Raw genomic sequence first — 14580 nt, 5'->3', positions numbered from 1 at the left:
AAAACTCTTTCACTGACATCCCAGTTCCTTACTTAGTCTTCTCTAGTATATTAGCAAATGCAGTTGCTTTACCACTTTCTGTTTTTTCACCTCTTAGCTTAGAGCATCTGCAGCACTGGGAACCTGCTATCCAAGAGATGCCTGTATAAGTTCTTGTGTTGCAAGAAATGTTTAAACAGCCTTCTCCACTTAGAAATATTTTTCTGATGGGTGTTTTTGGCTGCTTTTACCACATTAAAAATGAAATTTTTGTCTCTATGATGTTGCTTTTTCTTTTTTTCTTAACAGTCCTTGTTCTAACCAGTCTTTTTCTTAAAAGTCTTAAACATGCAATATAAAAATGATTGAAACAGTGGTAAACTATGAGAATGCAATGAAACTACCTTAATTCAGCTTCCAGTAGGATGATGAGCTAGAGTGAAGATAAAAGTAACTAACTCCAGCAAATGATGCCCACTGGGGATGGAGCCCTGCCTTTCCCTCATTCCACCATCCCTTCCTCCTGCTGCCTGTCCTGTGCAGACTCAGGCCTCCTCCATGAGCCTGTGCATTAGCTTTGCAGAAAACTAATGGGGAAAAAAAATCTGGTCTTATATTTTTCTGCAAGGTTAGTGAGGTGAACTGGCTTATAGAGGTGTCTGATGAAAGTAGGGGCTAGGGTGGAGCCTGAACCACATGGATAAAATGGGAATTGCACTGCTAGGACAGGAGAGGTAGAAAGAAGAAAAAAGGAAACAGAGTTTGAAAGGGGGAAAAAGCCCTGCCTGTTCAGTGGAGGGAATATATTCCATCAGTTCAGCTGACTGGAACTGCTCTTTCTGTGTTCAGCCGTAATTATTTCTGCTTCCACTCCCCCATCCTTTAGTCAGGCTCTTCTCATTAGGAAGCCCTTCACCGCAGGGATTGTGCATAATCTTACGAGCGGACTCTGAGGTACTGTGGGAACATTAACAATGATATAGAAACAGTAATTCTAGTGGGTCCAGCTCAACTCCTGGTAACCGTTCTGTTGGTTCCTCCATTTAAATGATAGTGGGTTTTTCCAGTGTGTATCATAGAAGTGATAGCCTCTCTCATTTAAAGAAAATAAGACTTAGTTGTTAGAGGTAACTTTTACCTTGCATAATGAGTAGAGAGCTTCCTGACTTGTGAAGCAGAAACTGGGTGAAAAAAAATGAGCAAATTGGAGCAATGGTTGTTCCATGTAATTCAAACGTGCAGAAGCAAGACACAGGTAGTTTAGAGGTAGAGGCACAGCCCCTTGTGTCTATGAAGTTGTAATCTTCACCTGCTCCCCAGCTTTGGGCTAATTGGATGGTTTGGTGTTTTTGTTTTTGTTTTTGTTTTTTCCTCTAGTTCTTTGACATGCTTTTGAAAATTAAATATTAATGACTTGCCCCAACAGTCAGTGCCATAGTACAGCCTGGTGGGCTGTGTGCCTTCAAGATTAGCCCTTCCAATAAATCACACAACCATTTTTTTTGGCTGGGAAGTATGTGTTGGTGCTGCTGCACGTGGCAGAGGAGGTATAGTGTAAGGACAGGGAGTGACCTAAACCCTAAATGTTGGAAAAGACCTGTGGCATCCTTCCTGGTGCAGGGTTAGCAGGGGCTGAGTTGTGGCAGCTGAGGTGACGTCTGGCTCAGAGGGTAAGAGCTGCCAACAGCCAAGGGCCATGTAGGACCTTGGGGAAACACAGCCCAGCCAGTTCTGCTTTGGCATAGAGACAGCCATGAGCCAAAACTGAAGTTATTTCCCTTAGCAAATAGGTGTTGCTGAAGAATAAAATTAGAACACAAAAACTCTTTTTGAAGGACATCATAGTTATGAAGAAGAGATTTATTTTTATGGAAGAATTATTCAAGGATCATGAAACAGAAAATAAGCCAGCTTGAGGATGTTGGAAGACATTACATCAAAAACATCAGTATTAACATAGCCAGTTGTGGAAAATACAAAATTCGATGAGGTGCTCAATTTTCAGTCATATCAGTAGGGTCATTAGAGCAATTAGAAAACAGCAGAATTTAGGGTATTAAAATTTAAGAGGAAACACATTTTGTCTTTTTTTTCTGAAGTACGAACCATTTGTAAACCCCTCAGTGTCTTCCATAGCATGGAGCTGTGCACACATTACTAAAGAGAAGCAGTGTGCTCGTGTTTAAATTTAACACTGGCAAGGAGGCAAGCCAGACTACTGCAGCACAGCTAGGCAGTGGCTGCAAAGTGGTTGCATGCATGTTTTATGCAGTGGTCCTCTCCTTTCAGTAATCTATCAAATGTTAGCACAGCCAGTGACGTGTCAGGATCCCATGCAACTGGTATGCAGCTCTTCATCACCACTGACAAAAAGTGACTGCACTGCTACAACAGGATCAGGCAGTACTTCCCACAACTGTCAACACAACTAAAATCCATGGGAATGCAAGCTGGGCTGTCCCTGGGAACCTCATTTTGAGAGACCCTCAGGTTTAATTCAGTCAGTGTGTCTCAAGTGATATAGACTCTACTTGCATATTTTTTTGGACTGAGAGGGTTCAATATATAAACTTTTGGGGAAAAAAAGCATAAAATCTTACTCTATATAAATAGCTATCTATAAAATTTGCTTTATCCATAGAATACAAGGATCCAGATTCTTCATTTTCTTTGAACATAAAGTGAGAATGCCCTGCATATAAACATTGTGTCTCTACACACATAGTGGTAGACTCTTGGTAGATCATCGCTGACATTAACAAAGCCGCACCAATTTACATCAGCTGGGAATATGGTCCATAGGACCTAAGTTACACTGGAAGCTAATAATGATTTCTCTCTCAAGCATTGTTTTGTGAATTCAGCCATTAAAACATGGGAAGCAATTAACATCTCAATATTACATATTGAAATTTAAAATATTCTAAAAATAGCATGTTAAGCATATAGTTTTAAACTTAATAGGATTGGCATTTGCTTCTATGGTGGCTAAGCCATTCAGATTCTGTGTAATACGGGTAAATCCACAGCGCTCACTGAGTTTGTGTGCCTATATCAAGCCTGCCATCAGCACCAAGGCATTTGTGTATCACTTGTCCGTTCTGTCACATCTAGATTTCAAGCCACATGGTGCAGGTCTCGTGTGTCTGAAAAGGTATTTTAAACTCCTACTGAAGCTAATAGGAATCCAGGCAGTTTGTGGAAGGCAGGACTATGCTTCAAACAGATCCTAGCACTCAGACTATTGCACCGTTCATCTCAAAAGCAAGCCGGACACAATTCAAACGGAATGAGGAAACTTTCCCTCTTCATGTTCTTATTCTTTCACTTGGCACTGAGTGTTTTTGAGAATAAAGCCCATTTTCTTGTCTGCAGGCAGCTCCATTCATATGGCTGATGCTTTCATTTGCACCCTCCAGTTGAGGCCTCCCTTCAGTCATCTGAAACAGAAATGAAGTGTCGGTGAGGGAACATGCATGTCTTCCAACAGGCAGCCATGGGACTTGGTTCCCATTAGGCAGCTCTGCCTGACCCTCCTCTTTTAGTGGCATGATTTCTAAGCTTTGAAAAAAATTGAACCAAATGTGTACAAACGTCTGGAAGAGGAGGCTTGCACCCCAAATCTAATTATAATCTAGATAGCCAGTAATCCACAGGGTCTCTGCCTTAATTACTACATGCCTGGATGGCTGAGCAGTCTTCCCACCATTCCCAGTGTCACTGGAAAACTCACCAAGGGACAGTTCAGCGAGCTTTCCTATAACACAGTTGGTGATGTGTGTTTTTAAAGGTTTGAGAAATTATATATGATTTATCCATAGCTGAGGGTGCAACCCAAGAAGTCCTAATTTGGATGCATGTCAGCCATTCATACTCAAAGAGCTATGGTGGAAACAAAATCCTTGGAACTCTCCAAAACCTTGGACACCTTCCAGGCTGAAGGCTTGCTTAGAAAGCCAAATATCCATCAGTAGCACACCATACCTAGAACCAGTAAAATTGTTGACTGCTGAGCTCACAATTTTGTGCAGCCCAAAGTCTGGTTTGCACACAAGGCAGGTAAGGTGAAGGGCTCGTCTATAACATGTTTCTCATTGGAGGGCTGTATTATTCTGCTCTTTTTAGATTTGCCCCAGTAACACAATCTTCTCGGGTTTCTAGTAGCAGGTTATGTTCTGCGCTCAGTTTCAAGGCACAGAACCCCTCACACCAACAAAAGTGAAGGAGTGCTCTACCAAAGTAATTTATACTTGCTTTGCCAAACATCTATCTGAAAAAGAGTTAAAAAAAAATTCAAAACATACTTTTCTTTTACACTGTGTATTTGTAGATGCATTATTTTCTGTCTTCATTCCAGTTGCCTCTTCTATTTCTGAAAAAAAGTAATAAAATTATTACATTAAAAAGAACCAAGAGTAAGTAAGCGTACAGTCAATTTAACAGCTGGATGAAGTGAAAAATACCTAATCAGCTGTTCCTCTGGGCATTTATCACACAGATGAATAACTGAAGAACGATGAATACTTCCCAAAATTTTTTCTGAGGCAATGTGATTAATGTATCAGGACTGTGTAGCTTGGGGGTGTTTATAGAAAAGAACAACCCTAGCAGCTTGACTGTAGCATGGGGGTTCGGACAGACCTTTCAGAGCTGAATTCTGCCTTTGCCCAGCAGGTTTGTGCTAGTCTAACTCCAGTTGTTACAATCTCAGGAGACGGGAGCATTCAGTGTAGAATGGGCGTGGAGACTCCTTACACTAATAGTATACTTGACGTTATTTTCCCCTGGATTGGTCCCCAGGTAGAAGATAAATAGAGCCTGAAAACCTTCAGGCTAAATTGCAGTTAGACAATCATGTTCCAGTACATCAGTTAAAAAAAAAGATAGAGCCCATTATGGGAAGTTTCACCAGTGTTTCAGCAGTGTCTTTCAGGCCTCTGCTGAATTCATGTATTTGCTCCTTAACATATAGCATATGTGACCAGAAAGCAGTAGTAACACTGAGTCTGTGAGAGAAAGGATCAAGAGCAGGATTTTGCGTAAAAGTTTGTCTGACGTACATATGGGGCTTCTTATTTATATATAGTAATTGGCATTAAGAACAGCAGTTTGGACAAGCAGTACGAAATGTAATTGATTACTTTCTCTTATGTGTAATGGCTTAGATGATGGTGGCTGGTGTTTCCAGTGGGTCATCTGGAAATGAACAGAGGATCCCTTTGAGCACTAAAGCATACGTACCTGTGAGAAGTGCATCAATTGTCTCCACTACGTGTTTTGCATCTTCCATCGTGAAACACATTGGCGGTTTAAATTTCAGTATATTTCTGTGGGGTCCATCTGCACTGAGAAGGATTTGACGTTCCTTCAGCCTGTGGAAAGAGGGAACATCTGTGTTAGACACAGGTATAAAACTATATTGTGTCCTGTCAGACCCTTCAAGCTGAGTTCGATTTTGAAACTTTTCTTTTTCTAGTGCTGAAATTAATTATTTACTGCTGGGGAATATTAGGAGGGTTTGATCACTGCACATAAGTCTTTAAAAACACTTACTTGTAAATCAGGTGAAGGGCTTCAGCCGTGGCTGGTGTTCGCATTTGTTGATCTTTCACCAGATCCACTCCAACAAACAAGCCAACACCCCTGGAGTAGAGAAAAAAACACAGGCAAATGAAATCCAGTGTCAGCAACCCAAGCTTTCTGCTGCAGGTGCAAAAATCTGTTTCTAACAACTGCGATTCCCTTCCCTGGGGTGCAAGCGGGGAAGGAGCAGGAAAGAGAGGAGAATTTCTCTTTGGTCATCTTTCGGCACTGGCTGCTTCAGAAGATCAAGTGGGATAACAGATAATTCTAGATAAATAAATCTAGTCTCATTAAGGCTACATGGACAGTTAAATTATTTAATAAATTCTAAATTAATGGCATTATAATCTAAATAATTTAATAAATTATAATATTTAGAAATCTGAATAATAGAATAATTTTCTTTCTTGCTTATCCTGCAAACCTCAAGCCAGGGAGCTGTGGAAAACAAAAACAAGAAGTAAAAAACCTCCACAACCCAAACCCTCCACAAAAACCTGAAGGCAATTATCATGACAGTAACATGAGATGAGGAAAACCCACACTAACATCTCCAAATGCAATGGACCAGAGATTAGAAACAAACAACCAGGCTCTTGCACAGGGATGGCTTTCTCCTATTCTCTCCCAGAGCTTTTCTCCAGGCTACGGTTATACCTAACTAAGCAGATGGATGGAAAACTTTTTTGAAAAACATGTCACCTTACAGTATCTGTTTGGGTAGTCCATTTAATAAAGAGGAGTAGCAGTTATTTTTCTTCTCTGAAACATTGCTGTAAGGCACCCACCTGATATCTCCCACTAAAGGATGTTTTTCCTTTTGCTCGGCTAGCAGATCCAGGAGATAATTTCCTACACGCGTAGCATTTCCTTGGAGATCTTCTTTTTCAATTACGTCCAGCACAGCCAGACCAATAGCACAAGACACTGGATTTCCTCCAAACTGATAGCAAAGACAAATACAAAACCAAAATCCATCAGAAACATTCATCTGTGTCTATCCACATAGTTTTCCCTTGCCCTCCCCTACTTGGCGTGTCGTGAGGAAAGCTTGAAGCGGTGGGGATCCTGCACCGTGCCTGCTGGGGAGCACCATTCCCCACACTTTGGGCAGTGTAAGAGGCCAAAGGAGGGGCTCCCTCCTCCTCCGCTTTGGGTTTCAGCAAGTTGAAGATTTCGCAGCTGAAGCATTCAAGCTACTCTCGTGGTTTGCTGATTGCACATGCAGGCAAAATGCTCCTGAGGAGAGCAGTGGGTGATAGAGCTGACATTTCTTGTACCAGAGGGTATAAACTCCATTGAAAGCAGGAGGATTCATGGTAGCTGGGAAGAAGGCTCAGCCACAGGAGCAGAAAGAGGACTCGGGAAGCAAGAAGAAAGCTGCTCCTCTGTGGCATGCACACAGCTCAAATATTTCCCAGTAAAGGGTTACTGGTTTGTTAGGTGACAATTACAGAACAAGGTCCGCCAGAGCATGAGTCCCACCAGCACAGAGCTATCCTAGAGAATTAAATTTTACATGGTCAACATTTCAGAGGCAAGGGCAGGGGACAAGTAAGGAATTTATCTGTATGGATGTGAACTGAGATGCATGACTTGCCAGAGAGCTAGTGCTGGTCCATATTAAGATATACCACTTGGCACAGAGCATATTTCAAAGCCTCTTCACTTGCTTTTAGAGATTAGACTGTGGTTGACTTGAGTAATGTGATGCAGTGATGGATGCAGATGTTAGCTGAATCACCCGAACAACTCGTAACTGCTAAACACAGATCAACAGAAAAAAAGACAAGCCTTCACCTACAAACTTACTGTATTGAAATACTCCAGTCCGGAGGCACCAAAACTTTCAGCGATCTCCCTTGTTGTGACAACACAAGACATAGGGTGGCCATTGCCAATGGGCTTTCCCATGGTGACAATGTCAGGCACAAAGTCTTCACCTTGCAGCTGGAATGCCCAAAAATGCTTCCCAACTCTGCCAAAGCCAACCTGGACCTCATCAGCTATGAACACACCACCTGCTGCACGCACGTACCTGAAAACAAATAGAATAACTTGAGTGACTAGTGCTGCAGCACACGTCTCAGGTAGGCAGTCAATGACAAGGGAGTTTGCATTACAGAAATTCTCCAGTGGAAGACCCAGTTAGGAAAAAAAAGAAGGAATGTGGGTTCTGAAATAGCTATAGCTATTTCAATTGATAAAATATTTAGTTTGCTTAATGTTAAGAAAAAAAAAATCTGATATTTTGATGCAAAATAGGAGTACTGTAATGGTACTGCAGGGTTATATCTATGATGGTTCAATCTTTCATCAAACTTACTTACCTGAGGATAAAATATAGAAAAGGAAAGACAATTGTTCCATAAAAAAATAGAAGGGGAATCATACACCTCAAAAAGTAGAAAGGAACCATAGATAGCCAAGAAGAAGAGAGGGTGATAGCTGAACTCATTGGATAAGCCTATAGTTAAAAACCTGTTTCTTAGGTTAATTTTCCAGTTATGCCCTTTTGAAGTGATGTACGTACTCTGCCACTTTCTGGAAATAGCCCACAGGTGGTATTATTTGGCCTCCACAGCTCTGCATGGATTCAGCTATGAAGGCAGCAATCTACAAAAAACAAACTCAGGTAAGAGTTGTGTTCATCTACCGGGCCTTTGCACAAACATCTAGCAGTCTAGAAAGAAATGTTTAAATGTGTGCCTTAATTCAATCACACAATGGGCTGAGCAGCTGAGGGCTCTTGAGAACAGCTACGGCTGTAGAATTTATTCATTTGGTAACCTGGGGTGCCCAAATTTGCAGTAGCTGGGGCCACCTGTGCAACCTGATGGGAATACAAGGACCTCCGTTAAGCCTTAGTCCTACAGGTGTTGAAGTGGAAGACACTTACTGGTGTCAGTGGATGTTGGATGAGGCTCCTGAGAGCTCTGTAAATTTATTTACAAATTTCAATTTACAGGAGACACACAACAGTGTGTGCCATTTTCCCCAAGAGGTTAATGAGACTTGCTTAATGCCAAGGCTCTCCAGTAACGGGTATATGTGGTGATCAGCTTTTTCGTTCAATCTTGAACACCAGGTAGAGGTGGGTAGAAGCTGAACTGTAGGATGACCTGAGGCTACGCTTTGGGCACCCCTCTCTAAAGCAAGTAACTACACAAGTAAAATGTCAGCGTGAGGCACTTGACAAAAAGAGGAGAAAAAATTCTACAGGTGAAATAATTCCAGTTGCTAGGAATGAAAAAGAAAGTTATTTCAAGTCAGGAAGGGTAAGAGCAGTGGATCAGATACACTGGAACATCAAAAATTTTTTCTTGTCAACAGCAGAGGACTATGCAGCAGAGATACGATATTACCCCACATTCTCAGCATAAGTCTGCTATTTAAGGGATTGCATCCCCACACCACTTGTGAACCCCTCCCTGAGCATCAAGAGGTCTCTCTGGGCTGGTGCAGTCTTCCTGGAAACAAGGCCGAGCAGTAACGTGTAAAGAACCGTACACTAGATTTGAAGAGGCATGCTACGGCCAAAGAGTCAGAAGCTTCCCATAGCATGTGAGGCTTAGCCTTTAGCACAACTTGTCCTGCCACAGGTCTATGTCACCAAAACCTAAGAAATATGCAAAGAAAGGAAACAAGGGAAGAAAAAAACACAAAACTGTCCGTTAGTAGAGAATAAAAAAGTTGATGAAGAAACTAAAAGAAGAGTGATGTAAGTTCATTGGACTAGAAGGGGACATGTTGTTCCAACCTCCACTGAGGTCTTCTGTGACTTCAGTGGGCTTTGGACCAAGCCCTACATGTCTCAAAACGCTAATGCCATCATGTAAAACATTAACACACATTTTAGGTAAACCTGTTCAGAAATTATGTTTTTATCAAGGTCATATAGTATATGATTGAAAGGTTCATGTGTTCAGATGACTCCAAAGCTGTCTTGAGCTACTAGACTCAGAAACATCAAGATTTTATCTAGCATATTTTCTCCATGTCCTGGAGATTTTTATATATCCATGCTAGAATTCATGATGTAGTTTCTCAGCTGAGCTCAAAGCTTGCCCTACGATATTTACAATCTACTGATTCAATGCATAAAATATGAAACTAAACTGCTTTGGTTGTATCTGCTTATTTACAACTGTATTACTGATCCTTTCATCCATGCCTAGAAAAACTATGATAAGAGCATCAGGCAGAAAAATGGCCCATTTTGAACACAGAACCCACCATAGAGAAATGGGGAAGCAAGGGAAACTGAGTAGAGAAACATGTCCTTATTTTCCTGTTTCATGACCCCACGCCACACTTGATAGCTGAAGCCTCAGCATCTCTAGAGCACAAAACACACACCTTGCGCCCATTCTTCTGTGTTTCGTCAATAATCTTTTTCACCTCTTCAGCATAAGCACTTGCTGGATCTGGGTGGTCTTCCCTATATTTCCCCCTGTAGATATCTGGAGAAGGAGCCTGAAAAGAGCAATATATATTTTTTTAAAGCCCATCCTTCTGTGAAACATTTACTTTCTTTTTTATTGCTCTGCATTTTTGTCTTTCCACACAGATAGGTAACAGGAATGAGCACAGCCTGAATTTCTGCAGGGACTTGCAGAAATACTTAAAGGAACTTAAACTCTACCCAGCCCTGTGATGTGTTTAACATTACTGGACACAACTGTTGAAAGAGGCACCTCATCCACCTTTCAAGACTGTCCCCCCTCTCCCCCAAGACACAATACTGAGTCCTCATCCATCATCTTATTTCAGGTTCTTGCAGAAAGATCCATTTCTGCAATGGGAGAAGGGTTTTTTTTCCAGCCTGTCACTTTCCTTCCAGCGTCCTAGTCACGGTACAAATCTGTGTGACCTTCAAGCCTCTACAAATAGCGCTGGGAGAGGTTCAGTAAAGAAGGGAAAGGAAGTGATATGAAAAGGTGGATACTACTCTGGCAGTGTGGTTAACCCAAGGAGGTCTAAATAGGAAAGACCTGCTTGGTGTACGTCTCTGGGCTGAGAATGATTTTTGTCTTTGTAAGATATACAAGCTCAGGCTGCAAATCAAACAGCATCCTGCTCAGCTGGACACCCATGAGCTCTGTACCCAGATCTGTATGAACTTGTGGGCTTTGCCTTTCCAGTTTTCAGAAGCAGACTCAAAAGTCCTGCATTTCTCTAGCCAGACCAGCACACCAGATATTGGCTCATTTCTTCAAACTGTGTAACTACGCAGTGCTGTGGCTCAGGAAACTTGCAGCACTATGAAGGAAAACAGTGTCACAGCTGAATACCCTCTTAGAAATCCAAATGCAAACAATTTTGCTGTGTTTAATCTGCTGACAACCAGCCAAGTGTATGTACTTTAGCATCAGCAAAACAGAAACAATATATTTACACCAGAAGTGGGTAATTCAATATACTACATAACAGGCACAAAAAATTACAACAAGCGAAAAAAAAAAAAACAAACCACTTACCACATGCACAAACTCCTTCTTGCTGTCCTTTCCCAGCTGATTAAATTTATAGGGGCTGATGTCAATCAGAGATGTAACATGGCCATGGTAAGCACTGCATGAGTGTTAAATACTGAAGTCACTTTTCACCAAACGCATACAAGAGCTAAATTTACAACTGTGCCCATAAATAATCCAGAATAAGCAACTGTATATGCAACACAGTAGCATTGTTTGTAAAGGGATCTTGACTTCATTTACTCAGTCTTTCTCTCAAAGGAAACATGAAATTGCTGTTGACTTTAATTCACTAGCAAGACTGGAACCAAGAGTTTTTCTTGGATAAAATCAAGTGCCAGCATGGGGACAGACCCAGATGACATCCCCTGGACCACACTGACTCTGAGGCAGCCTTACCTGGCACTCAAAGGGTGGGTCCAGCTCCCTCACTTCCAGCCTGTGGGCCCCACTCTGGCCAACCCAAGCTTTGCAAGTGAGACCCCAACACCACTGCAGGCGTTGTGCATGGCTCCAGGCTGTGCATCGCATCAGCAGGTGGGGATCTTCTGCAGCAGCAGCACCCCGCTACCTGCCCTGAGGGCCCTACAGGCTAGACTGTTTGGGATAAGGATGAATATTGTTTGAATATAAAAGCTTTATATTCCAGAGTCTGCTACAGCTGGTTACTACTGAGAAAAATTCAATTCTGAAATGAGGAAACAGCCTTTTGAATGTAAAGCACATAGCAGCTTCACTGAGGGAGCAAACACTTTCATTCAGCCATAAGCTTGAAGCAAAGGGAACCTCAAACCAAATCAAAGACATGTCACAATCTCATAGTAGCACACACATAGTGTAGAGAGGATGTTTTTGCACTCATTTATCTGCTTTACACCTTTCTACTAGTCAGTCAACAAAATCTGCCAACGGCCACAGAGGAGGGACAGAAAGCCCACCCTGACTGGGGCAGCAGCTATGGCAAAAGCCTGCAGAGCCTTGGGACTGGGCAAAAAATACCTCGTGGTGTTCAGGGAGACAGGACGCTGCAGCGAAACAGTGACAGAGCCAGCTCCATCCTCAGCCTCTGCTGATGGAAGGTGGTCTCAGTGGCTCCACATCTTGGCCACGTGAATCAAGGAGCTGAGCATGGCTGAGTCAAACAAGGTTTGTGCTGTTCAGGTAGAGACAAGCGCTCTTGCAGTTGCTCTGGCTGGACTTTCTAATCACAACCTGAGAAGAAGATCCAGGCCTGCAGCAGCATCACCAGCCCTACAGCTGTATCTAGGACAGGGAAACTCAGAGCCATGGTGAGCCATCCTCCCCATGGCTTACAGCCCCCTCCTGTTCCTGGAGCCTCCTGGTTTGTGTGCGTACTTGTGCTCACTGGAAGAGGGCTGAGCATCGGCGTAGCACCATTGCAGAGCTACGGGATCTTTCTTCTTGATCACTGAATATTTATTTGTACAAAAAGAAATGTGTCCAGCAGTGTGTGACAAACCAAAAGCCCTTTTCCAGAGGATCCCAGTGGCCAGACCACTCATTGATGTTTCAAAGCAACTTTCAAGTCTCCAGCCTGAATTACTGTGGGAGCCTCTGTGGGAAGTGCCCTGCAACAGGTGATGGACCTTCTGGGGCAACCGACAAGCTTATTTTTCAGAGATCTTGAAATAGAAAAGGGATTTCCTGACCTGTTCTAGTAGGAAAGCAACAAAGCTGTTCTTTCAGCAGGCAGCGGAGTACAAACAGCGGGGGGTCGCTGCAAAGGTGTTTCTGAAGCGATGGCAGGAGTCACTGGCTGCATTCACACAAGCTACTCCATGTACTTACTTTTCAAGGGTGATGACATCTTGGTGCCCATGGTACTGACGAGCCAGTCGTAAAGCAAGATCATTTGCTTCAGACCTGGATAATAACAGATACAGCCGCAAAATAGTCAGGACCTTCCAATTAAAATTGTGTTCTAACACAGAAGAGGAGGCACAGGACTGATGGATATAAGAAATCAACACAGCAGGCTCTGTTCCTATACAGATTACAATGCTAAAGTTGAGACTGCAAATGCCACGTAAGAGGGCAAAGAAAAAACAGCTCTTTGATAAACAGCAAACAAAGAGACACTTTCTTTCCCTCCCCCAGTTTGCTTGTGGACATTTACCTCCTCTTGGTACAAATGAGACCACTTCACAGCTGAGAGCACAATGCAGCCGCAAACCCTCGAAAGCAACCAGCACGCCAGTCCCATCTCCCACCCTCCCCAACGGCTCTGTCCTGCCCAGTGCTTGGACCATCAGGCAGCAGAGAAGGTGAATCTACTCCCAGGATGAAGATCCAAATTTCCATCCTGACCCGTAGCAGCCTCTCTGCTCACAAGTCCCTGCAGGTTGTCTGTTCTGGCAATGTAAGTGATGGCAAACTAAAGGGACCACCTAAAGAAGACTACTTGTTTCCAAGGTCATATGTCATTTCACACGTAGCATTCACCAGTCTGCACATAGTCTGCTTTAATAAATTTAAGATCTAGACCAAGCTGTTCTGAGTGTCCATCTCAAACAGGAGCAAAATAGTCATAATGAAAAAAAAAAAACATTAAACGTACCCAGAGTTAACAAAATAGCAAACAGAGAGTTTCTCAGGCAGAGTGGCTGTAAGACGCTGCGCGTACTGAACAAGGTTGTCATGCAGGAACCGGGAATTTGTATTGAGCAGTTCCATCTGTTTTGTTGCAGCCTTTATCACATATGGATGACTGTGGCCAACTAAAGAAAATAATTATTTATTACTAGCAAGCAGTCAGTTACTGAACCATGCAAGGAGATTCAGAGAAGCACTGTGAACCCAGCATCATCATTTCAAAGAAGTCTGTTCTGATCCCTATTAGAAATTAAGAAATAGCAGCAGTCTTACAAGTTAAACTGCTTACCATGTGCAACATTGTTGATACAGTCTAAGTATTTTTCTCCTTTCTCATCAAACATATATTGGCCCTGAGCACGCACTATCTTCAGAGGGTCCTTGGCAAAGAAAACTTTGCAGGAAGGCCTAAAAAAAAATAATTATAAAATATCACTATTTTAGTTTTCTCAGTTGTTCCCCCTCTGAGTTTTAAGGAGGTTGATCTGCAGCCCTAGAGACAACTGCCTCCCTCTCCAAAGAGCTTGTGAGTAGATCGGATGGTGGTCAAGTGGGGCTCGCGCTGAAATTAAAAACAGCCCCTGTACACCTCCCCAGGCACAGCGAGGACAGAAGCAGCTCTTTAGTAAGGGTGTTTTCAAAGCACGACTCTGCCTGCAAGGACTTTCACAGGAGCACAGTGACTGCAAGTCATTCCAGGGCCTTATATGTCCCGCTGTGTTTCTGGGCTGTAGCTTTGTTTACATGCCTTACAAATATGTATGGCCAATTAACTCGCTGGGAATAAAACAAAGGCATTAAGAATTGTTTTAGACTACAGCCAAAAATTCATTACACAATGGATGACTGTACCGTATAGAGGTCACATTCAAGAACAAACCAGCAATGCCTTGCTGGCCTTATTTTCAGAGCTGCTGAGCAGGTCCTA

At 42.6% G+C, this 14580-nt stretch overlaps 1 protein-coding gene across 1 annotated transcript; it reads right to left on the bottom strand.

Moving 5' to 3' along the window:
• Positions 1 to 3256: 3256 nt before the first annotated feature.
• On the bottom strand, positions 3257 to 14055 carry ETNPPL (ethanolamine-phosphate phospho-lyase). The gene is made up of 12 exons (XM_010082343.1): positions 13942 to 14055; positions 13618 to 13777; positions 12849 to 12923; positions 11043 to 11136; positions 9922 to 10038; positions 8096 to 8178; positions 7375 to 7600; positions 6351 to 6505; positions 5533 to 5622; positions 5221 to 5351; positions 4284 to 4351; positions 3257 to 3419 (listed from the first exon to the last, which is right to left on the bottom strand). Exons 1-12 carry the CDS (start codon positions 13994 to 13996, stop codon positions 3288 to 3290), a joined length of 1386 nt encoding a protein of 461 aa, XP_010080645.1. The 5' UTR covers positions 13997 to 14055; the 3' UTR covers positions 3257 to 3287.
• Positions 14056 to 14580: the final 525 nt, after the last annotated feature.

The sequence above is a fragment of the Pterocles gutturalis genome, unplaced genomic scaffold, assembly GCF_000699245.1.
Source record: "Pterocles gutturalis isolate BGI_N339 unplaced genomic scaffold, ASM69924v1 scaffold26454, whole genome shotgun sequence".
Classification (NCBI taxonomy): domain Eukaryota; kingdom Metazoa; phylum Chordata; class Aves; order Pterocliformes; family Pteroclidae; genus Pterocles; species Pterocles gutturalis.
The sequence above is the reverse complement of the archived record's forward strand: the minus strand, read 5'-3'. Positions and strand labels throughout refer to the sequence as shown.

Bases quoted from the DNA above. Each gene is read 5' to 3' on its own strand.
- ETNPPL (XM_010082343.1), bottom strand. From the start codon at position 13,996: ATGTTTGATGAGAAAGGAGAAAAATACTTAGACTGTATCAACAATGTT. The intron at 11,137-12,848 runs GTAAGTACATGG...ACACTCATGCAG, and splicing joins GATGTCATCACCCTTGAAAA to TGCTTACCATGGCCATGTTA. The intron at 7,601-8,095 runs GTACGTACATCA...ATTTGTTTTCAG, and splicing joins TATTTCCAGAAAGTGGCAGA to GTACGTGCGTGCAGCAGGTG.